We start from the raw sequence: 25,719 nt of genomic DNA, 5'->3' as shown, positions 1-25,719 counted from the left end.
GCACTGAAATCAATGAGTGGCGCTTTGTCAGGTGTCAGATCCTGTCTGCTACACACTAAATCTGGCTTGAACTAGTCAAACCGTTGCGTATCAAATCTCTTCCGATCTCAAATCCAAGCAGTCCAAACGAATAATACGGAACAGCTTGCTCAGAATGTAAATGGCAAGATTCGCAAGATTGCTTGCTCTTCCGATAACAGTTGAATTGAGAAAGAAATAACAGCAACAGAGACACATAAAGGTAAACGAGAACGGACAGCGCAACAATTCAATTAACCAATCATCAAATGAAACAGAACAATTAAGAGTTGTCGAGGAGAATAACGGAATGCAAATAAAGGACAGTTGAATTAAACTGATTCACTAAAACATCCAAACTGATTAACTGAAAACATGACTCGTCAAAACACCAGTGTCGTACTGAGAATGGTTCGAACTTTAATTGCAAAGAACTTAAACCAAAGATGTTACGGTGACGTGAAAAATTGCAATGTATTAAAAAAGTTCACAGTGCAGAGCCTACCAGGTTCGTTTGTGAACGCGAACCTCAAATTGTTCAAAGTTCATACACTAAACGAAAACGTGAACCTCATATCACCATCGTAGTATAAACACTATAATAGTGTGTAGGGATTGTGTGAACATGAGGTTCACGTTCGCGTTCTGTGTGTGAGCCTCCGCAATTTAGGGGTTCATGTTCACAGAAGAACCATGGTAGGTTCTGCAATCTGCACTGTGAAACTTTTTTGTATATTACAATTTTTCATGTCATTATAACATCTTTGGTTGAAATTCTTCGCATTTCAACTTTGGACCACTCTATGCATGGCGCTATGGCACAGGCAGCATAAGAAATATACACTAAACGAGCATGCACCTTGCCAATCTCAAATATTTTACTTGCTTTGTTACAAAAGTTTGCCCGAAATATTCAGCTTTCCGTGTGTGAATATTTACTGACTCTCAGCCGTGTGCTTGCCGCAATATCATAATATTAAGAACGAAATACACTACATGTGGGAAGTCAGCGAATAATGTTTTTCAAAAAGTCAGTGAAATTGATATAAAGAATACATCGTTGCCTAATGTAGAAAATCTAGCTGGCGTACGGGATCCAACTTGATTCGATATGTTTGTTGTATCATAAAAACCAAATCCGTGCGATTGGGGTGTTGGCTACTGTATAGCTTGTTTATAGGGTAAAATCAGTAGCAAGTAAATCCGTTTTACACTCTGCGCAATATCAATGTAGCAATAGTCAGACATCGAATATATTGTCCAGTCTGGCCTAGACCGTTAAGGCATAAGCCTATACTCCCTCGACAGTCCTCGTCGAATTGTTAACAAAGCGACGGAAGAATCGAATATCTTAAGGCATTTGATTGCTTCAGTTGATACATTTGGCGACGTTTAGAACGTCTGCATACACTCAATTAGGCATTGTGGCTTATGTGGCCCGAGTCGTCGCTATGGCTACATTATTATATCACTTCACTGAAATGTAGAGTTGGAAAGTTGCAAAGTTCACGTTTGCGTTCACACAGAACCTTTCAAAAAGGTTCGCGTTCACGCGAACCTGAACTTTTTAGGGGTTCGCACCATCCCTATATTAGTGTGATATTGTGAAGGGTTGCCAACAATTACTCATCAGCTTATGAAGTATTAGTAGTAGCCATTGTTGTATAATCCTTACTCGACAGAAAATAATCAGGTACTGAATTCAGTAATGCTTTAACGCATATCATTCCCAGTATATATATATTTGTTAAACCAGAATGCTGATTGGATAATTCTCACTTGCGTAACACATCATCCATATGCTGCAATACAAGTATCAATAACGCAGACGCAAACTAATTAGGTTTGAAGGAATCGGAATAATAAATAGACATAAAGGAATTTCCTCCCATTTATTTTTTTAAAATTACAATTAAAAAACTTTCGTTTACACCAGTGATTCTTAAACGGGGAGTGTATGCTTCTTTCCAAGGGCCACGATGACTCTGGCCTACGCTACAGCTCAACCTACGCACCCATCGCACACGGAAGTACGTTCATGTAATATTAATGTCTTACCTGTTACCAGGACCATAACTGCAGCACCCCAAACCCCCCAATTGGGGGAGCTAACGAGCTTGAAGGGAGCCCAAAATTATTTCGTGAATCCACATAAATTAAAAAGTATTTAGTGTTTAAGGATTTGTAAAAAAGATAGGCGATTCGGCGTAGGCCAATACCGCGCCGCGGGTTGAACATGACTAGAACTGGAAACTGAACGGTGAGCACTATGACTTGGACTCGGACTCGAGTCAAAACTAAAAAAGCATAATTGACTTGAAACTCGGGACCTTGTAATTTGGTTACGACCTAGATAAGATTTGAATCACATGGTGTCAATTGATGCGCTACTTTCTAAGTAACGTATCCAAACTATGATAGATGACAGGCTGATTTATCGGATATTCATCTGATACATATGAATTTATGAAAAACGATACGTGACGCCATTAATATATTCCAAGTATCACTGCAATCCAATTATATATATATTATTGCTTCGGCTTGTGTCTCAATTGGGGCTCTAAATTTTCTTTTTTCAAGTTGTTTATTTTAAGATCAAAAGAAAGTTCACAAACATCGAGTTAGTTGAAGTAAGTAAATTCAATGATAATAACGAAACAAAACCTTGGATATACATTCTTCCGCGCAATATCCTCCAATTCTGTATCTAGTAGCGCCGGGGGGGATCCATATAGTTGCAGTAGAAATTTCGAAATTAGATGACAGTACTCGTGGCTTCTCTCGAACGAATGACAGTCTCATTCCAGAATTGTCGAGGATTTCTAGTGAAAATCAATATTTTCTTATGTTTTGACCCTTTGAAAGAGAATCCGGTCAGGAAATTGCAATGCGTCCGTCAAAAGATCCAAACAATCCGTTGCATGGAACTTGCATGTATGTCCAATATATTGCCCTAAACCTGAAGGGGCGCCCAAGCGACACAGTTACTTCGAGAACTCATCGAAGAGATGGTGCTATGGGCAGAAGTGTTCTCGATATTTTGAAATAAGGAGATCATTTTTTTAATTCACTGGCCTTCTTTTGTTAAGTGATACCGCCCTTGGTTAATTTCAAAGTGCTTGGAATTTATCATGCCAGTTGAATATCAGTTTCATTCATCTTGAATGATATCTCCGTAGATCTAAAACTATATTACAAATTACCGTTTTTTCCAGGGTTATCGTAGTGCATCTCAATTCTTGCATATTGAGGGTGGTCGAGTCCACCGAGACGGTATTCACTGTTCTTGGGATATCTGATTCCTCTCGAACCCACCGCCCATCCCCCTAATAAATTATTGCACCCATCCTGGAAAGAACCTATGCACTGGTGATCTATTTGCAGTTGGAACTCCGTCTAAAAGGATTGTGAATTTATGAGAAGCGGCTTGACGCTCGGAGACTTCACCACTGCTTACCACATCTATATCACAAGTGTAGATGAGCATGTGATGCACATTCCTTTCATTTCCTTTCGTTATGAGTGGTTCCAACTGTAGCGCAACGGAATGTGGTAAACGATTGCTTTATACGCCCGCGTAATGCTTGCAAGTGCAGTCATACGCATCGCGCAGGGTAAGAATAGTGGGTCTATATTGTATGCACTACTACAGCTACTTGCTTTATCCCTGGATGACTACGTGTACACTTCTAAACGTTATTTCTGCTAATGGCTTCAAAAGTGCTTGAAGATTTACTCATTATACCCGGTTAGAAGAAAGTTGAAAATATCCACTCAAGTACACTAGAAACAGCAATGCAGTAGAAGTTGCAGCTGTACTATAACTAGAGGTAAAGCAAGAGTTAATTGAGAAATACTCGATTTGATACTTTTAACAAAGTGCATGGGTCAAAGGTGGAAGGCTTTTGTCGCAAAATAGCGAATAGTAAACGCAGATTTGCATATTCATCGCCGCAATAAACGAGATATGGGTCATAAATGGTGCAATGTTGCGATCTCTAGAATCTATTTTGTTACCGTGATGTATGGCCTGCATATTTTGATATTTACAGTTATGTCCCTCTGGAAATTACAAAAAGCTGTTAAAACCATAGTCTTCAATATACCTGATGGAGTAGAGACTACTGTTCGCTGAAACAACCACAACCCGTTGAAATACCGCAATTTAAAAAGTGCTAGAATGATCGAAAAGAGTAGAAGTAGGGGAGATGTGGTACCGATGGATCAAAAATTGGAAAATGATCGCTGCCTCAAAATGTGCAGCCGAAAGCAGTAGATCTTTTACTGACTCAGCACTTTGATACAAGCTCTACCTATCGCGCACATATACATGATTATCTGTCTTTTCAAAAATTATTTATGGACTTTCAAAATTTGTTGCTCGAACGTATCATCGGTCCCCACCCGGTGGGTCCAATGGCTCACGACCCGGGAACCTCTGAGACATACTCTTAAAAACTCAGATGTGACAACTTTTCTTGCTGTGTATTATAATCTGAGCTACAGCAAGCCAAATAAGAAAGTTTGGTCGCAACCGTCAAAAAATAGAATAAATAATAACTCAGATGTTGCCATAAAATCACGTTTCGATTTAGGCTCGAACTTATAAATTTGAGGGTACATACATATTGCCGGAAAATTGACATTGTGACTTCAAAATACCTCGTTATAGCGATAAAACATCATATACAATTATTACATAAAGAATTACTGTACGTAGGCATGTTTCAGTTGTTGCATGATTAGTATGCTTGATTATTTTGCATGATTAGGCTATTGTATCATTGGTTCGCACCCTACGAATGTAGGAATCGAGAAAAATTCCACTAAAGGAAGGTATTGAATAAAATAATAGGTGCCATTATATAGCCTGATACAAATCCTACACTTCACAATAAAAATGATTACTGGTTTGTCCGTGTTGAAGGTTACAAAGAAAAATGTATGCGTCGATCGAAATTTAGTTTACACCCCCCAAAACAGAAAACATCTGTCAGAGACCCAATAGCTCGAGCACGTAGAAATTTTTTGTCTGTGAGGAAAGATTTTTCCAGCATGCAATTGTAGACAAGTTCACGGAGTGTAATCATGGAATTATCATAGAGAATTATTAAAGTATTTTCGGTCCCAGTGATCCATCGGTACCACATCTCCCCTACATTGGGCTACTGCTGACCGTGCTATGGTCTCAATACCGGCGCATACTATATATATACTATATATATACTATATATAATATATATAATACTTACTCATTGCACTGAGCGATTACTAATATCACTTACTGCAGTAGCATAAATAGTTTCATATGCTTCTGTCAGCTTGACGTATTGGCATGAGTAGTATGTCTCGATAGCGGGAACAAGGGCATCGCCGCCTCGCAAGTCTGTCTGTGATTCCGAACCGATTTTCCCTGCAAATATTAGAGCACAGGAATTGTAATCGCTTTCCTCACCAAGTCATGGCATTGAATGAAAACGATTCGGGAATACAGAATCATGGAATAGCAAGCCATAACCAAGTCATGCTGTAACAGCATTTGTAGTCGAGAACAGTATTTCAGAGTATTTCTAATTTCGAAGCCCCCAATCATGCAGGTTCGGAGGTGGTCAAAGTGGTGAGCGTCGGTACTGGAGTATAAATAGATGTAATATCATCTATAATCTATATTCTCCTGAATTAGATTTGACGTGTTTTGTAAATAGCTACTTTATACTTACACGTTCGCAGAAATAGACAAACAAGTATATAGTATTAGTAGATTTGGTTGATGAATCGCATACTTATAGCAGATAAGCGGAGGTTTATACTACCGAAATCGTTGATCATAGTTTATATGACATTTTGTGATATAAATGTGATGCAATCACACCCAAACCGACATTCCGTTTCAAAAAAAGTTTTAGGTGTAAAAAGTAAGTATTATTTCCATCAACTCCTGCTAAGTAGAAGTGGAAGAAGGCAAAACCTACTCGAGTACTGCCACAAAATAGAAGTAGCCTACTTACTAAAGTGGTTATGGTTCTTGTTAAGCTATTTTCAACACTTTATATTTTGTCAGCAAAAGTAGTTTGGGAGATTTTGGAATAATTTTTTGACTAAAATTGCCGCAACAACTGGGCGAGTGAGACCTATCCTGATACATTTTTAAAAACTGAACCTATTTGTATAGAATCTTTTAGTCATTATGCATCGGTCACACAAATACGTCTTGCCATCTGGACAGCAGCCGCCTCCGAATAACTGCCAATGGTGAGCAAAACCTCGACCAAGTGTAATTCATAAAACTAGACTTACTTGTGTTACTTACCAGACTTGCATATACCAGGTTACTTTCACTCGAAGTAGCCTTTGCCAAGTCTCAGAAATAGCTACTTCCACTTCTAAGTGACGTGGAATGTATGGTGTTACATCTACTTTTACTTGAGTAGCAACACTAACTAATTTGATAACTGTGGACACTGCGCGATTAGACTAAGTTTTGTCCCAACCTACTTGTGAAGACACCCGCATTTAAGCTGGATTTTACAAGCCTTTTTGAATCGACAATAAATTCATTTCACGAGATATGAGCCCCTTAACGTTCCGTTCTCTTAGAAATATGAGATCCTGATCTTATCCAATTTATAAATATGTGCGATCCTTTAGTACACACTTGCGATACAAAGCTGCTTTGTATGGAATTTTTTCCATGATTTCCAAAAGTCTGCCAAATTTAGAGCAGGACTCCACCAGCGGCTGCAAATGCGGCAGAAACGATTTGCCAGGATGCACCATTCCAGAGATACCGGAAGGATCCATGTAATTGTAAAGGTTTTGGTTAGAAAAGGAAGATCCGAAATGTCTTGTGACGTAATGAGAGCGACTCTTTTACAAACAATGATGACTCATTACTTCAGAAGTGAAAATACGAGCAACCGAGCAAGGAATGGTGTATTTGTAACGCTGATGTTCGGATAAAATAAAATAGCGACCTGACCAAAGCGACAGCATCTAAATCAGTGGTTCTTAACCTTTTTTCCTCCAGCGCCCCCTTTCAAAAAATATCGTGCTCCACCGCCCCCAACTCATATTGTAAGTACTTTAATAAAGACAATGGGAAAGAGGGAGGGCCGTAACAGCACTTCATCAGCCCCCTAAAGAAGCGATTGCCTTGCGCACCCATAGCGTGATAAACCAAACTTGTGAGGGCTTCGCCCCCACGTCGCGTGATTTTGATGGTCAGCAAAGTTTCTGTTGTCTGGTCACCCTAGGCACCAAAATTTTATATAATGCATGAATGAATATGTGGTAATTGCATATATATGTCGCTATAAACGTTTTATTCTCTAAGCCCGCGTAATCAGATTTACCGCAGTAGCGCTGAGTGAGCTGTTGTATTGGAGAATGAAGGTCACATAAAAATTGAACATATTCGGGTGTGGCCGTTGGTACAATTAACTCGTTACATGTTGTTATTTTGTTACCTCTGGTCCGCTATACAGTCAAAAGATATTGAAACGCATAAACGCATTAAACTAAAGTAAGCACACGATTCAAAATTGGTATTTCTTCACTGGCAAATAATTTTCTTTGATGGATGTTATTTGTCCTGCGGGGTGCAGATTGCGACGACATGAAAATTCGGCACGAGCGATCTAAGCACCTATGGACAATTAGACTTATGTACATGGAAGTTTACGGTCAACATTAAGGGCAATCCTCTTCGGCTAAGGTTTTCTCGCTGACGATCTTTTTAACACACTTCTCGAAGTCCCACATTGACAGGACGGTATCGGACGGACGGATCCCAACGGCTGCTTACACCTCGGGCGTTGCACCTGTGCTCCTCGACGTCATGAATGGCGTCCTCGAAGGCGGCCCGGTGCCCTCCGAGTGGCTTGAGAGCGAAATCGTCCCTATCTACAAGAAAGGCGCTGCGAGTGATCCAGCGAACTACAGAGGCATCTCCTTGATGCAGACCGCTGCCAAGCTGTTCGACCGAGTACTGCTCCTTCGCATACGTGAGCAACTCTCTACCATGCTCCTGAATGCTCAGAATGGATTTCGACCATCTCGCGGTACAACAGAGCACATCCTAGCACTGCGCACAATCATTGACACCTGCCGCTCACACAAAAAGAATGTTGTGGCCGTCTTCGTTGATTTCGCGAAAGCCTTCGACTCGGTCTCGCGCCCAGCCATGGGGGAGATCCTCAGATTCTATGGAATTCCTGAAGTGATAACGTACGCCATTATGGCCCTCTACACTGACACACGAGCGCGAGTCCGAACAGATGACGGCCCAAGCGGAGATTTCAACACTTCGGCTGGTGTGCTTCAAGGTGACACCCTGGCACCATTCTTGTTCGTGGTCATCCTTGACTTCGTGCTACGAACGGCCTTCCCGGATACTACAAACTTCTTTGAATGGCGGCCACGGCAAGGAACGCGCACGCGTACGATTCGCGAGGCAATCCACGTAGGTATTCTTGCCTACGCAGACGACCAAGCCCTGCTTGCCCCGAACACCGCATCGGCACAGCGCCTCATTAACCAGCTAGAGGCCGCTGCCGTTCTTGTTGGCCTCCAGATCAACGCTAAGAAGACCGAGGTTCTGGCCATACCAGCTCTATACCGGAGAACGCGACACCAATTCAACTGGGAGATATCGATTTTACCTATGTAACGAGTTTTGTATACCTCGGTATTGACGTCGCTGACTCTGGAAAAGCGCTCAAGGCGAGGCGAGCAAAGGCCTGGGGCGCGGCAAGACGGCTACATAGCCTCTTCCATTCAAGTGCCTCAACCCAGCTCAAGACCCGCATCTTCCGTGCCACTGTCGAGCAGGTTCTTTTCTACGGAATAGAGGCACTCACGCTGACAGAGAAGCTGGCTAAGACGCTCAACGCTAACTACGACGCACTCCTCCGCTATGCACTCGGCATTCACCATCCGGAGCATATATCCACGAACGCATTGCGAGAACTCACAGGAACGGTCCCATGCCGTCTACTGGCAGCTGAACGACGCTTCCGCCTAATCGGCCATCTGGTGCGGCATCAAGACGAGCAACCAGCCGCCGCCATCATCAATCACATTCCCACGGAGCCATGGCGCAGAGGTGGCTGGAATCGGAGAACATGGCGCTCGACAATGGAGACTGATCTAGCGCAACGCGGGCTGTCGCTTGAAGACGCCCACGACCGCCTACGTTGGAGACGCTTAACACGAGCCCAAAACTGATTATCTCGATGTTCTTTTGTCTCCTGTTTTCTTTTGCCCTTTTTTATTTTTATCCAATTGAAAAGTCGATATATATATATATATATATATATATATATATATTGACAGGAACTTCATATGTCTTCGTGCATCGTGGCGTGGTAATGGCCGACGCCGAAATGCCTATTTCTATTTTCTATAATTATGCGTAATCTTCTGTGGGGAAGTCGTCAAAACATGATGTGTAACTTATGTTCATTCGCCGAAATAATTTTGGGCACGCTTCGAGCTCAACGATTGGGGATTTGGGTTGCAGCAGTTTCGGTCCTGGTAAGAGGTCAAAGTCCAGTCGGTGTTTTCGGGACTTTGGTATTGTAAATATTTCGCGCTTAAATCGTGCTCGAAGACCATTCGACTATAATAACCATATAATAATTTGGTGTGATATATTCAGGCTCAAATCAAGGTTGTTATAACAACAATCTGGTACGGTCACATACCCTGTGGTTCGAACCATCCCGAATTCACATCTGCGATTGGCAATACGAGGAAATGATTTGTGTTGGATTTTGTCTTAGTGCTTTGTGTAACTATGAGTAAGTCAACTGTTAATAAGATGCATATATCTGCTCACATTGAATTTAGTACTGTACCCAGTTATCAATTTTAACATGAATGTATTCTAAACAAAGCAACTCATATTATATAACGTTCACGTGAGGTTGTGAACCACAACACTAGACAGCATCATCCTTTATGATACGATGAAGAAATATTCTGACGATATAATTTTGTAGATCTCAAATACAAGTATATCTAGTTATTCATTTCGTGCGCACAGCTTCAAAACTTATTTTATGTACAAAGGGCTCTCACTCTCAAAAGTGATATACAGTGCCTCCTTCTTCGATTTTCACACGCTGCGCGCTGTGGGATATGATAACTAATTCGAAACATGTTGCTGAAAATAACCCTAGCAAGCGTGACTGTCGTGTTTTAACGGGAAATTAGCGATCTGAAATCACGCGCAATTCGTTTTACATGAATAATAATAACCCACTACATGTACGAAAACATATGTAGCAAACATCGCCGCGCAACGCGACCGGAAATTTTGGGATTTGACATGTTTTGTGGAATGATAATTTGATCTAAATACTCATTAAGGATATGTCCTACAACAACATCATCTATACTGCGAAGCCATTTTTCTTCAGCGCCCCCCATATCGCCCTCTGAGCCCAGCGCCCCCATATCGCCCCCTGAACGTTTCCACCCCCTTCAAAATCGCCAGCGCCCCTTGGGGGGCGCTGGAGGCAAGGTTAAGAACCACTGATCTAAATTAATGAATGCAGCTAACCACATCTTTGCCACGTGTCCTGTCCTCCGCCGCCCCACCTTCAACTCCCACCCAGACACCGGGTCTGAAGATCCACATTATCGCGTCGAATAGGCTACGTCATGCATCAATATCTCACTATTTCCGAAATCATCTTTGCTTTTTAACAAAACCAACGGTAGCATTGTGCAGCTGATAACTGACAAGATATTGATTCATATATGTCAGTAGGTCACAATACACAAATCCTTATCTCATCTAAAATCTCGGCTCGGCCGCCACAATGAGGTTAAGAAATGGAGTGATATTGGAAACCGTCTTGCCAGAAATAATTCAGATATTATTTTCTCTGCTTCACAAAAATATATTCTCACCTCCAGATGCTTTGAATTCAACGGGATATATCAGTTGCAGACTTCTGCCACCTGTACGACAACACTTCCTAAACGTCACAGGTCGATATTGTGAAATTGTTGCAGAAAATGTGTACCTCGATTCCGGTGATGGTAGTATCTCGAACTTAGGCTGTCAACTTCCAAATCTTCTTCTCCATACGACCAAAGTACTCTATATGTTGAAGGCTGAAGCGAAAATGCCATGGACAAATATGATGCCGCATCGGATACGTCACGTTATTAATCTATATATAATATATATAGAATAATCTGTAGCAAATAGCTAGCATATCTATGTTCGAAGATTTTTTTTTTTGCAAAAAAGAATATGCGTGGTATATTGACATGTTACTTTATCCGTACGATCGCAGATAATATGCCTCTGCACATGATGTATTATAAACGGAACAGTATGAAGCACTGAATGAAACTAGCCTATGCTATATATTTATTGTTACATGAAAAAGAATAAAATCACTACTAGTGACATGTCAATGTTATATTTATGCCTCACGTTCGGGAAATGCCGTTTTAGTTCCTTGATAACCCTACGTTTACGCATTTTCATTTTCAAAAACATTCGCCAGATTACGACATCGCCCAAGGTAAAATCCGTACCACTTCTGCTTACTATGTGCTATTACTAGGGCGATTTTTTTTTGACCTAAAAAACGAAAGATTTTGACCTAAAAAATCTAAATTTTGACATTTTTTGACCTTAAAAAACTAAATTTTGACCAAATTTTGACCTAACGTATGCAAATTAGGTGTTTTCCCAAAAAATGTTAGAATTTTACTACTTATCCTCATTTCTGGTTTGAATTGTCTGTCCTTACGAAGTAGTTTTCCCTGAAAAACTTGTTTGACTCAAAAACTGACAAATTTTTACATGACGAAATATTATTTTAACAAAATTTGGCCCTATGATGAATTCCAGCACATGATGTACTATGGTGAAAATAATTAAAATATGTTGTAGTACAACGAAAGATAATTTCCTGCATTCTCGGCAGGGATATCTAGATATCCCTGATTCTCGGGTAAAAAGTGTCTGTCTTTACTAAGTAGCTTGCCAAGGATGAAAATGTGGCGAGATAGCGTAGTGGGATAATCCACAGCTACAACACCAATGGGTTTTAGGTTCTAGTCCGACCGAGGTCAAGTATTGAAGGTTTATCTAGGTTTCTCCTCGCCATCTCATCCGCGTAAGCGGTGTCTTACAAAAAGCATAGAAGTGGGCCGTGCTACAAGTCGGCACATACTCGGCGGATACGGAATCGAAAATAAGGAATATCGGCCTGGTGTAAATGACCATTGTAGTCGACAAACACCATGAATATTAAAACAACAACAGCAAGAAGAATGGAGAAAGAACGTTCAACTGTAGCAGCTATTGGCTGGCAACACTGAAGTTGTGCATTCGTACACTGCAGGTGACACACCGTGTTGCTTCATTCTGACAATGGTGTACATCTCAATTTTTGTAAGAACCATGCAATGCCTACGCAGTCTTGCTTCACTTAGAATATTGCGGTACGTTGAGCATAACACCGTGTCAACCTATTTGTTTCATTTGACTGTTTATGATTCACAATGAGCAGACAATGCGCCGTCTGCCACGGTAGGCCTATAAAGTAGGCTACAAACTGTAAAATGTCAAACGATAAGTTTACCGATTGCGCAAAATCTACGATACAAGTAAAATGCAGGTTGCAAACAATTTTGTCAATTTTGACATTTTTTGACCTAACGCTAAAATTTTGACCTTATTTTGACTTTTTTTGACATGTCAAAAAAAAATCGCCCTAGCTATTACACAGCGTACGTGGCCGTGGTGCCTCATTTATAACGTCAAAGTTATTTCAAATTGGGGTGTCAGGAAATGGCGATACTCCTCACCCGTTGTAAGTCCATGTCATCGTTGTTGCAAGTTAGCCTCTTCCGGTGAATCGTGACTCCTGTGTGAGTTCCATTCTCCCATCCGGCCACAACCTCGATATTTTGTTCTTCGTCAATATTCGGCACCCCATTTCTGTCGGAATTGCAATCCTGAAAGTACCGAAGATAGTTATGGTATATTTTACCTATAATTGACTGTGTATCCGCCATCGAAGAATAATGACAGCCGACACTTTGGGGAGCAATGTGAATCAAAGTAGCCACATCTTTGAATATGAGAAGTTGCTGACTAAAATCGAAGTAGATAGGCGTTATCACCTTTCAACAGCTCTAATCATGGCCCCACTTCCAGTTGAGACGCATTAATAGCCTTCGTCTCCTCCGTGTTGCTATAACTAGCTACTGTACTGCCAACAATCATGACCACTGGGATATCAAGACACTAAGATAAAATATGGAAGCGAGTCAAAATCAAGTGCAAATCTAGTAATTATGGTCAGTGTTGTTTTAGATGACATTGCCAGTGAATATTAATACGATTCTGCTATCGCGGTTTCTCCTTCGCATCGCATTTCTAGTGCTTTTGTATTGAATATGCCAATCTCGGCCTGTGTCTTGGAGAAATAATTGGAGCTCACCTGGAAATACCTGTTGCATGGAAACATTAGGCTACCAACAGTATTGCCGCGCTGACCAACATTTGAAAAAGTACTGGACCCGCATGCTGAACTGATCGTAAGTAGGCCTATGTCGTGTTTTATAACTCAAGCCTAAAGCATTCAGAGTTATTTGAAAACATGGCTAGCTAGATAAGGTCGATCTAGCTATGGTCACACCAAGTGACATTTTAAATGGCAACGCGTATACGGTACTGATCGGCGAGATGTACAAAAGTGATGTAGTAGTCGAATCAATATCACGACAGGCCCTGAAACTATCACGTCAGAAAGTTTAGCTAATCGTCAAAAACAAATATATAAATTACAGTCCCAGGCCACCATAAATTAACCATGATTTCGGGAGAGCACTATACCATAGGCGGTACAGTCATGCTACAGCGGTATGCAAATATAGGCAATGCTGTTAATGGATTGCATACCACTGACTATATAATAAGGGTAGGGTTACTATATTTTGGAATCGGGAAAGGGGGACACTTTCGTGGTCGGTTGACTTAGAAAACGTCGTTTTTCCGGCTCAGTTCCCGAAATACCCGCCGGAGCTTTACTTCGGTGCTGATTTACGGTATCTCACTCCAATTTGACAGGAAATTTGACCAAAATTCTCAAAAAAGAGGACAAAATCTCAAAAAGGAGGACATATATGCAAAAATCAGCTTAATAGTGCATTTCCCATCTGATTGTAAAATTATAATTTGAGAGAATAACTTACCAAAACGTACGCCCCGTCATTTTTGACACCCATCATTATGATATCCGCTCCGTTCATAGACACTGTACTGCCGAATCCAAGTCCAATCCACCCGGTAGTTGGCGCTACAATCTAGTTTTTCAAGAATACGACAGAGACAGATAGCGGATTTTGGTAATATTTATACTAGGGTAGAGCTACCAATACGAATACCTGTAATGTTATGGTAGTATCATCGAAATTCCAAGATAGCTTCAGATGCGTGTCTTCATCCAAAGTTGCGGTATATGGTAGCGTCGATTTTTGTTCAATCGATCCGATTAAGTTCGGTGATGCAGATTTAGCGACTGCTGGTGTGGACATGGTGATGGTAGTTCTTGTATCTATGGTTATGAGAGCAAATTCAGGCAAGGCGGATAACATAAATACTGCATCAACCTTAGGATAGAAAACTTTTCCAACTGACCGCATTCAAAGCACAATATGTTATTTAATGGAGCAGTGGTGGGAGAAGCGTAGGCACCAAAGCAATCAAAACCATGACGTTCACATAAGACATATATCCGTATGTCACAATACTATAACCTACAATGTAAGTGACATCAATTTTGCACCAATGTTGTAACATTTAGGCCTGTGTGGATTTCACACGTGACAGAAATTTCTCAATATATGCTCAGACATTGTATATTGTGGACTTAAGAAGTGCCTCAACGGATACAGTGCAGTTGATTCATTTAACAGATCTTTCCATTCACACTGCTCATGACAATGTAGCAATGTAATCGATATCAGTTTTTAGTGACATTGTTACATTAAGACCAACGTCGATATAATATGTGACAAAAATTTCTCAATATACTCTCAGACATCATAGGCCAACTTTTGCAGGTGTATTCACTAATACAGTCTAGGCCAATTTGAATGATTATGAAGTGATTTTCTACTCACACTACTAAAGACCATGTAGCAATCAGATAAATTTAGTAGTCATATGAAAAAACAGGTTTATTCATTATCACGAGGGTTTCATTATTGCTGATTTGAGTAAGTTATATACCGTATCTGACTGTTCTTAAATAGTTGACATTATAAACCTTTACGAGAGTGTTAAATCAAATCATTTCAAAGTCAGTGTCGTGCTGACAATATCTAAACAATTATACGCCATTACAATACCATTTGGGGTTTTAGCAATTAACAAACAACTGATCCACCTTTCGTCATCGAGTTCTCTCTATTCCCCAACAGTTCCGCTTCCACAGCACCTATACGTAACAAGCAATCATATTTACCCGCACATTGCAAGCAATAAATTCACAGTGGAAATTCTGAATCAGCAACATGTACCTTTGTTTGCTCCATGATAGTCACTACTTTGCCATTCAATTTCTTTATCCGAATTTCCGAATGCCCAAAGAATAATCATGTCACCAGTCTGGGAGGATGATAGAGTTAATTGCTTGATGTCACAGAAATACTCATAAAATCACAAAAGAGGTTATTATGGTCGGAGTATAGTCAGGGTTTCTACTCGGTTAGAAGTAAAAGCAATTTCATAAATTTTTACTCAAGCACAAGTATATGTATCGATATACAGGACATATCACAACTAATTCCGGTGGTCAGTAACGAAGTACTTCTACTTTTTGCAAGTACTCAAGTAGTTTTCCTCTACTTCTGGTACTTACTCAAGTATATCTGATTTTCCCTACTTCTACTTCGTAATATTTTGTGATCTACTTACTTACTTTTCGCTATTTTCAGTTTGTCAAGTAGAAGTAGTTTAATCCCCCAATACGAAATAGGGCCTGAGGAATTTTTGGGCTGTTTTCACGGAGTACCAACATTTAATATTCAAAAAGGTCAAGTCAAGTCCAGAGATTTTGTTGCGCTTCGCGCCGCACAGTAGTATGTCATATATGTTTCACGAAAGTGTCAGTGAATATAATGTAGGTACCGGATTGCATGGTTCCGTTCGCACCGCATTGTCGCCCATATCAAATATTTCATCAAAGCAAATATGGCTCACCATAACGTTTGAAACTACCGTTTCGCAATCTAGCAATTGCCTATCATATCATGATCTAGCAGCCCATGACGTGTCGTGCTAATCTGGAAAATCTTGTTTTTTTGAACGTTACTCCTGTTTTAGCAGTTCACCTTTGAAGCTTTATGGACAAAAGACATGAAATATATTTTCCGCTTTTTAGAAGTGGTATTTGTATTTCACTTTCAATTCCGAGTTTCATACTTTGGGTTCTGATTACTTTCAGTTCTTTTGTCTGCAGAACATACATTTGAAGCATAAAAGCAAGTGTGCCTCTATTTTCCGAAAATAAAGCTACACTAATTATAAATTTTACGATTCACAATATTTGTTATTAACGTATACTAATCGCCCAAAGTGTTGAAACCGTATCCTATACAACTTCTCCGTATTGCACGTCACCTAAACTTGGCGCCTTATAACATGGGGTAGGGCGCCATGCCACGATATTCTCTAAAACGGGGTCTTCTAGTAAACAAAGGGTTAGCATCGCATTTTCATATCAATACTATAATTGTCATCCCATGATGCGAACGAATGCTTATTCTGTCAAAAATTGATACCTCCTGGGATGCATCAATACGAATCAAGCTCTCTGCACCTTCCGCATAACTCAATTTGCAGCTTTTTAACAGTCCATGCGAACGAATTAAGACCGTTTTCAAAACTACTTACTTACTTGAGTAGATTTAAAGTCAGTCAAATCTACTTCTACTTCAAGTAGTTTTAGGTGACTTATGGAAGAAGTACTTCTACTTGTACTTGAGTAGATTTGTTCGACACTACTTCTACTTCTACTTGAGTAGTTTTCCTCACTACTTTGACCACCTCTGAGTATAGTGAATGGAGGTTTTAAAAGTACGCAAGTGTCACACTGTAGATTTGGTCACGGGGTCCAATGCCTGTAACAGTAAATAGGCTGTTTTTACATTCGCAATCACGATATATACATTTTTATTGAGTAATGAAAAATGACTAATTCCTCTAGAAATAAGTGCAATTTTCGAAAAGTGAATAATAGATTCATATTGAAATAAACCTGAATATTTTCGGCTGATACTAGTCACTAGTCAGGGATAGTCGCCAGGAACTAGTAGACTGAGAGTTCGAAATAACTTTGTATATCAACAGTCTTATCAGCAACTATGACGCCGTAGAGATGAAATTTCAAAGATCAAATTGAATTGAATTTTTTCGTAGAAATAGTACAATGACCTCTGCTCGCCTCGATATGTAAATATTTACTTATAAATCAATATAACCAATGTTGTAAACTCCGTGTCGGTGACAAAAAGCGATGATTTAAATGTGTCATTATTTGTCAGGGGTTGTGTGCTTGACAAGGTCTGTATGCATCAGTGCAATATCTAACTTCGCTATGGACACCAATCTCGAAAACGCTATAGAAGTTCTGGGTTCGACGATACAGCTGATAATGCGTAAACTTACAGCAATATTCCTGTCGAAAATGTCATCCACTGCCAACGACCTTCTCACGATTATTGAGGTATGCGTAGAATTTTCCCTCGCGCTCGTAATGTCAACATTTTGTTCCTCGTCGATGGTCGGTGGTCCGTTGTATTGAGCATGACAATCCTAATAAAATACAGAGATTAGTATGACGATATTTTTGACATGTCAAAATTTGTCAAAAGTTTGTCAAAATTGTAGCGTTAGGTAGAAATTTGTCAAAATAGTTAATAAAGTCAATTTTGACGTCCGCATTTCGTTTGTATCGTAGATTTTGCACTGTCGGTGAACTTATCATTTGATATTTTACAGCTTGTAGCCTACTTTATATAGGCCTACCGTTGTAAACGGCCAATTGTCTGCTCATTGTGAATCAGAAACGGTCTAATAAAACAAATGGGCAGACATGGTGTTATGGTCAACGTACCGCAACATCCTAACTGAAGAAAGACTTCTTGGGCATTGTATCAATCCTACATTAAGAAGCGCATGATGAGAAATTGTGATGTAGACAACATTGTCAGAATGAAGCAACACGGTATGTCACCAGCAGTGTACGCACAACTTGAGTGTTGTCAGCCAACAACTGCTGCTGTTGAACGTTCTTTCTCCATTATTGGCAAGCCTCTTAGTAGGGACTTACACTTACAACCCAAGAATGTACGAAAGTATCTCTCGTTGTACTACAACAAATTTTAATTATTTCTACCATAATACGTATTGTAACTACTGGAATTGTTCATAGGGTCGGATTTCGTTAAAATACTACTTTTTTCATGTAAAACGATGTCTGTTTCTAAGCCAAAAACATTTTTTCAGTCCAAACCACTTCGTTAGGACTGCGAGATCCATCCAAAAATGAAGATAAGTTGTACAATTTTTAACATTATGTTAGAAACACCTAATTTGCATACGTTAGGTTACAATTGGGGGAAAATTCAGTTTCTTTAGATCAAAAAAAGTCAGAATTTTGATTTTTTAGGTCAAAATTTTCCTTTTTTAGGTAAAAAAAATCGCCCTAGAGATTAGGATAAAAGAAGTTAGGAAGAGAATATATTTATTCGTGCAGCCCATAAACTATAGTTATGAACATGGACATTGGACATGGTGCGTTCATGGCAACCAGGCACTGGCAACCAGGAGATCTACAAAATTATTATATCATCCGACCATGTAGGCCAGGACAGTGACGAAGGAGCACATGGTGCCGCCCATGGCTTTTGTTAAAAATGCCGCGCAAATTTGAAATAATTTCAAACTTTGTAATTATGTTTGCTTGAAATCTTACTAAAAACAAGGTCATCACCTCACATTTTGCCGACCCCTAGCAGACTGCAGCCCATTGCGCAGAGCCATGAGCGCCAGGTGGCTGTTACGCCACTGGGCCATGGGCGACCAACGTCGCGGGCCGGTTTCAAACCCTCAGATTGCTCGCGGGTCGGACCAGTCAAATGATTCCAGAACGTTACCTCAAAATCCATGTGATGTTTTCCACTTGAATTCGTTATTACCAAGCCTAAATACATATTACTATATTACATCACATTACGCATCATATGGGTTCTATTCGGGAGTCGTATTTTTGTGTTGCCTACGCAAATAGCGTGAGCGTGAATAAACGTTCAATAGTCCGAGTGTATAGCAATCCTGAGGCATATATCGGTCAGACTCGAATGCACAGCACAGTTGCATTGCAGCCGCACGTCCGACTAATGACATATAAAAGGCATATACTGATAGTTCAGTGGCCTATATATAAAATTGCAGTATGAAAATAGTTTTGGAAGGGAGAAGTAATAAGTAACAATGTAACAACGTACCATGTAAAATATATTTTCACATTCAGATAAATTTGCAATTCCATTTCCCTTCAATTGAAATTCAACCACTTCCCGGCAATCAACTTACCCAAACGTACGGTACCCCATTGCGGACGCCGCCAATAATAAAATCCGCTTTTGCCATAGTTTTCCCGACCCCAAATCCGACACCTACCCATCCAACAGTCCGGGCTGTAATCTGCAACGACGACGTTTGAAAATTCCAAGGTAAATATGCCAGTAAAATTACTTTATACCAGTTGTTCTAGACCTGGGGCGCACGTCCCCTTTAGGAAGTGAAAGCATTTGAAGAGGGCGCAAAGCCGTCTGGGAGAAATGATGTTTCTTGAACTAGGAATGAGTTTAATTTGTGCTGAAACTTCAAAGTTTCAACAACGGCATGTGTCTTAAATATATTACGATTTTAAGTGCAGTAATTGCGTCACACCATCCGTAAACCGTTGCCAGGTTTTGACTGATACCGGATCTTGTACCGATCAGAAGATGTCTCTGAAATAAGATTACCTGGCGAATTTGTGAGCTGTTGGCTTATGCTCAGAGGTGGTCAAAGTAGTCAAGAAAGCTACTCAAGTAGAAGTAGAAGTAGTGACGAAAAAATCTACTCAAGTACGAGTAGAAGTACTTCTTCCATAAGCAACTTAAAACTACTTGAAGTAGAAGTAGAATTGACTGACTTTAACTCTACTCAAGTAAGTAAGTAGTTCTGAAAACGATCCTAATGTGTTCACATGGATTGTCAAAAGCTGCAAATTGAGCTATGCGAAAGGTGACGAGCTGGATTCATATTGATGCATACCAGGAGGTATCCAATTTTCGACAGCATAAGCATTCGTCCACATCATGGGATGAAAATGATAGTGTTGATATTTAAATACGATACTAGTCTTCTGTTTTCTCGAACAGCACGTTTCAGAAAATATCATGGCATAGTGCCCTCCCCCATATTATAAGGCCCGTAGATTAGTCGGAGAGCAATACGGAGAAGTTGTATAGGATACGGTGTAAACACTTCGCGCGATTAGTAAACGTTAATCAAAAATATGGTGGACCGTAAAAATGACATATTGTGTGTCTTTATTTCCGGAAATTAAAGGCATTACTACACTTGCTTTTATACGTCCACATGTAGGCTATGTTATCCAGACAAAAGGACTGATATTAATTAGAACTCAAAGTATATGATACTGAGAATTGGAAGTGAAATATAAATACTACTTTTAAAAGTCCAGAAAGTTTCAAAGGTGGAATGCTAAAACAGCAGTCAGAGTTCATTTTTCCAGATTAGGACACGCCATGGACCTGCTAGATTACGACACGATAAGTAAATGTTAGATTGCGAAACTTCAGTTTGAAATGTTATGATGAGCCATATATACTGTGATGAACTATTTCATATGGGCGATGGGCGACAATGTGGCGTGAACGGAACCACGCCAACCCGCTACCTAAATTATATTCACCGATACTATCGTGAAATTATACTGGTTACTCCGTATCCGCTACGCGCGACGAAAATTCTGGGCTTTACTCAACTTACTTGAACTTTTATGAAAATTAAATGTTGACAGCCCCGAAATTATCTTCCTGATTGGATGATTGAACTACTTCTACTTGACAAACTGAAAATAGCGAAAAGTGAGTAAGTAGATCACAAAATTTTACGAAGTAGAAGTAGCGAAAATCATATTTACTTGAGTAAGTACCAAAAGTAGAGGAAAACTACTTGAGTACTTCGAAAAAGTAGAAGTACTTCGTTACTGACCACCTCTGCTTATGCTGTTATGGCATGTCTGTCAAGCATCCCTACAGGGTGCTTAAAACGGCCGCTCTTAGGGAGCGCATTTCATGGCAGCTCAAAAGTACACAATTGAATTAGTCTCTTGCCCAGTGGTTCCCAAACTTTTTTCGGCTTGTGGCACACGAGAAAAATTACAAAGCTTTCGCGGCACACGTAGGCCGAGAAAATTTGCTTTAAAAAATGTCGATGTTTTTTATTATCTGAGCAGAAGATATCAACTAGAAAGGAGGTTTAATGGTACACAAACATACCCGCATTTTGTCACTAATTCCGAGCAGCGTCTCTTGTTTACAGCTTTTGATTTCACTCAAAAAAGGAAAGCCATGGCAACCTAGCCATGAAGATGCGAATTTCAACACAATATTGATTCTTTATTGCACCGATTACGGAATTTGGTTTGCTAGCACACAGGGAATCCAATTTCTTTTGAATAGGCATTATCGCAACTAACTTTGCTGTTCTTCTGCGAAAAGATTCCGTGATGTAATTGGATGCCATAAATGATTGCATCATTATTTGTGCTTATTTAACAGCTGCTGAAGAAGTTAAAGAGTCTTTAAGACGCATATGCTAGTCTTCAGGCCTTTATCAAAATATTTACACAGTTTTCTTTAAAATCCCATAATTGTTCGCGGCACACCTGAGAATCTGTGGCGGCACACTAATGTACCGCGGCACACGGTTTAGGAATCATTGCTCTCTTCGAACACCTGCGACTCGTATAGAAAAATTGTCTCTCCCGTGATAAATTGCCAAGTTTTAATGGCACGCGGCCCGTGCCATTGGTATTTATGATTTATGTGTGATTTAAGCTCAAGTGGTGTTATAAACGGGTTTAGACACCAAAATCGACAAGCTATCTATATGCTACGAACTATCATTGTACATGATTATTTTTGACAAAATAGGCCTCTGAAAATTTACCCCCAGTTCATATTTGATATAGTCCGAATTTCATATTTGACAATTCCTCTCAACAATCAAAACCTAACATGCCATCAAACTATACGTTGGGATTGCGAACACCAAAAAGGGTCATTATTCCGACTCAACTTCCGAATTACCTACTTTCAACGTTATCATTCCTTCCACACGAACCGGAACCTTTCAGGGATTCGATCCATCCCTAACCTATACCCTAGGTCCCTTCATAGGAATCTAACATATGACCGTGCGCATATCCTATATCAGTGGTTCCCAACCTTTTTCGCCCCATCGCCCCCTTTTCAAGGTCAACACCGATCATCGCCCCCCAAATTCTGTGTACCGAAAATTGGGCATACAAACTGTAATCACCGGCGGGTTGACTAAAAAAAAACGTTAAATTTTCGCCACGATGTCTAATTTGACACACTTTTGCAACTAAATTTCCGTGGGTTGACTAAAAAAAAAAAAAAATGTCAGCCGTTTTGGCGCGTCATCGCCCCCCTATCGCCCACGTTTGGAACCACTGTCCTATATGGTCTGAGCTCGGTCCCACTGAGTTCAGAAGTTTCCGAGGCAGTATTGGCCTCCACGGATATGCTACGCATGAATATAAACGCATACAATTGGTACACTGTTTAACAAGTGTATACCAATACCAAAATGAAAATAAAATATTTTCGAAACCATCATGGCAATCACCAATTTTAACCGATATTTTCAGCGTCCATATATAAGAACTCTTTTCTTTTCGGAAGCAAACAACTTCTGCAAAATTGTTGAGCAGTGTAATTTACGTAATAGAAATTTACGGCGTTTCTTCAACCTCAACTTTGGTCGAAACGTTCTATAGTTTGATCAACTCTGATCCACTTTCAAGTTGTCTGTTTTCGCGGAGCAAACGCCCTAAAATTCGTATAAACGGCAGGAACAAGATGGGTCTTTCATTTAAAACCTCCAAAAGTGCGGTCTGGCCTTAATCACAACCATCTACAATGTTTCGGTAATGAATACCTTAAGTCATTTTCGTTAGTTTTTGTTAATGTCGACTTCATAACTAATAATAGAAGATTTGAATTGCGTTCTCACTGCTCACGCCTGCAGGCTGAACAATGAACAATTGAACACGTAGTCTACCTAATATAGCGTAGTTACCAAGGTGGTCAGTAACGAAATACTTCTACTTTTTTAAAGTACTCAAGTAGTTTTTCTCTACTTCTGATACTTACTCAAGTAGATCTTTTTTCGCTACTTCTACTTCGTAATATTTTGTGAACAATTACATACTTTTCGCTAGTAGAAGTAGTTTAATCCCCCAATGAGAAAGATAGCCTAAGGAATTTCGGGGCTGTTTCCACGTAGTTACCGACATTTAATTTTCATAAAAGTCATGTAACACCCAGAATTTTTGTTGCGCTTCGCGCACAGTACATTGGGAGTGACAAATATGTTTTAACGAAAGTATCGCTCAATATAATTTAGATACCGGGTTGCGTGGTTCCGTTCACACCGCATTGTCGCCTATATCCAATATTTCATCGCAGTAAGTATGGCCCCCATAACGTCTGAAACTACCGTTGAAACTTTCTAGACAAAATACATGAAATATATTTTCCGCTTTTTAGAAGTAGTATTTGCATTTGTATTTTTCTTTCAATTACGACTATTATACGTTCTCTTCTAATTATAGCTTCAGTTCTTTTGTCTGGAGAACATACATGTTGAAGTATAAAAGCAAATGCCTTATATTTTTCGAAAATAAAGCTATACAGTATACGGCATTTTTACGATCTGCCATATTCCTAATTAACGTATGCTGATCGCGCAAAGTGTTAAATCCGTATCCCACACAACTTCTCCGTATTGCTCTTCGACTGAACTAGGGGCCTTATAATATAGGGGAGGGAGCCAAGTCATGATATTCCCTGAAACCGGGTGTTCGAGTATAAACAAAGGATTAGTATCGCATTTCCATATCAATACTATCATTTACATCCCATGATGTGGACGGCTGCTTATTCTGTCAAAAATTGACACCTCCTGGAATGCATCAATATGAATCAAGCCCTCTACACCTTCTGGATAGCGCCATTTGCAGCTTTTGACAGCCCATGCGAACGAATTATACGATCGTTTTCACAACTACTTACTCACTTGAGTAGATTTAAAGTCAGCAATTTCTACTTCTCCTTCAAGTAGTTTTAGGTTGCTTATAAAAGAAGTACTTCTACTCGTACTTGAGTAGATTTTTCCGTCGCTACTTCTACTTCTACTTGAGTAGCTTTCCTGACCACTTTGACCACCTCAGCGTAGTTAACAGTCATCACTAATTACGTTTCGCACACTCACACTCACCTCCATTTCGATTACATCGCCTTGATAGCTCCATTGCAATGTAAATTCGGGACTTAATTCCTTTGCATTCTGCCACTCGACGGACATAGTGCCGCTTGACAGCACAAGACAAACGAAAAGCATTGATCCAAACATACTTGTAACATAGATATCCTTAGATTGGCAATCTAATTATGCAGTCAGAACTAATACATTCACAATTCGCACTAGATGACTAGATCGACGCCCTCATATAAATATATTTTGATCCGTGCACCTCGCTGGCATCGAAGTTTTAAATTAAGTACGATGCTCCCGAAGCTTCCGTTTACTGATGTACTGAGGTATTTTGTATCGCACGACATCTACGACTCGCAAGGCGAACGGCCTCGAGAAAGGATCTATCGTCAACAGGACCGTAACTGCCGTACCCCAAGCCCCCCAATTGGGAGGGGGCCGAGCTCGAAGGGGGCCCAGAATAATTTCGTGAATTGGCATCAATTATAGAGTATTTTTGAAAATTAATGCGACTATTTCAAAAAATTTCCGCGTTAGGCGCGATTTCAAGTTACCAAATATCTTGATATTTGGGTACTCTTCCCCAAAGAAGCAATACGCAAGATTTATATTATTGGGCATATCGGCGTTGGCCATTACTGCGCCACGACGCACCAAGACATATAAAGTTTTAGGTCATGTAACAAAGTAACATGCGTCTCCAAGAAGTGTGCCAGAACGACCGGCAGCGAGAAAACCTTAGCCGAAAAGGACTGCCCTAATGCTGACCGAAAACTTCGTTATATATACAAAATACTGTCTTGGCAATCTGAACCTCACAAGACAAATACCATCCCTCAGAGAAAAATTATGTGCCAGTGAAGAAATACCAATTTGAAATGGTGCGCGTCTTTTAGTTTAGTAAACTGCGTTTGGGCGATTCCATATTTTTGATATGGCAGACCGGAGGTCACGAAATAACATCATGTTACGGAGTCATACCAACGGGCCCTACAGATTCCATAACACTTAACTCAGCTCTACCGGTAAATCCGATCATGTGAGCAGAGAGGACA

At 40.1% G+C, this 25,719-nt stretch overlaps 1 protein-coding gene across 2 annotated transcripts in view; it reads right to left on the bottom strand.

Annotated features, from left to right (window-relative positions):
- The window catches only part of LOC145458074 (DBH-like monooxygenase protein 1 homolog), a 62,933-nt gene extending 38,030 nt beyond the window's left edge, over positions 1-24,903 (bottom strand). For both annotated transcript variants that reach the window (XR_013921065.1, XM_080336386.1), the window contains exons 1-14: positions 24,668-24,903; positions 19,658-19,768; positions 17,729-17,875; positions 15,580-15,667; positions 15,447-15,497; positions 14,443-14,612; positions 14,251-14,361; positions 12,859-13,008; positions 11,055-11,145; positions 10,939-10,989; positions 5,307-5,434; positions 3,479-3,553; positions 3,225-3,417; positions 2,686-2,843 (exon numbers count right to left, since the gene is read on the bottom strand). Coding sequence is in view for 1 of the 2 variants with exons in the window: in XM_080336386.1 (XP_080192512.1) it covers positions 2,686-2,843; positions 3,225-3,417; positions 3,479-3,553; positions 5,307-5,434; positions 10,939-10,989; positions 11,055-11,145; positions 12,859-13,008; positions 14,251-14,361; positions 14,443-14,612; positions 15,447-15,497; positions 15,580-15,667; positions 17,729-17,875; positions 19,658-19,768; positions 24,668-24,802 (1,659 nt within the window). In the remaining variant the exon portion in view is untranslated. The remainder of the gene's footprint in view (positions 1-2,685; positions 2,844-3,224; positions 3,418-3,478; positions 3,554-5,306; positions 5,435-10,938; positions 10,990-11,054; positions 11,146-12,858; positions 13,009-14,250; positions 14,362-14,442; positions 14,613-15,446; positions 15,498-15,579; positions 15,668-17,728; positions 17,876-19,657; positions 19,769-24,667) is intronic.
- Positions 24,904-25,719: the final 816 nt, after the last annotated feature.

The sequence above is a fragment of the Botryllus schlosseri genome, chromosome 2 (genome assembly GCF_051294905.1).
Source record: "Botryllus schlosseri isolate E-star chromosome 2, Bs_hap1, whole genome shotgun sequence".
Taxonomy (NCBI): domain Eukaryota; kingdom Metazoa; phylum Chordata; class Ascidiacea; order Stolidobranchia; family Styelidae; genus Botryllus; species Botryllus schlosseri.
The sequence above is the reverse complement of the archived record's forward strand: the minus strand, read 5'-3'. Positions and strand labels throughout refer to the sequence as shown.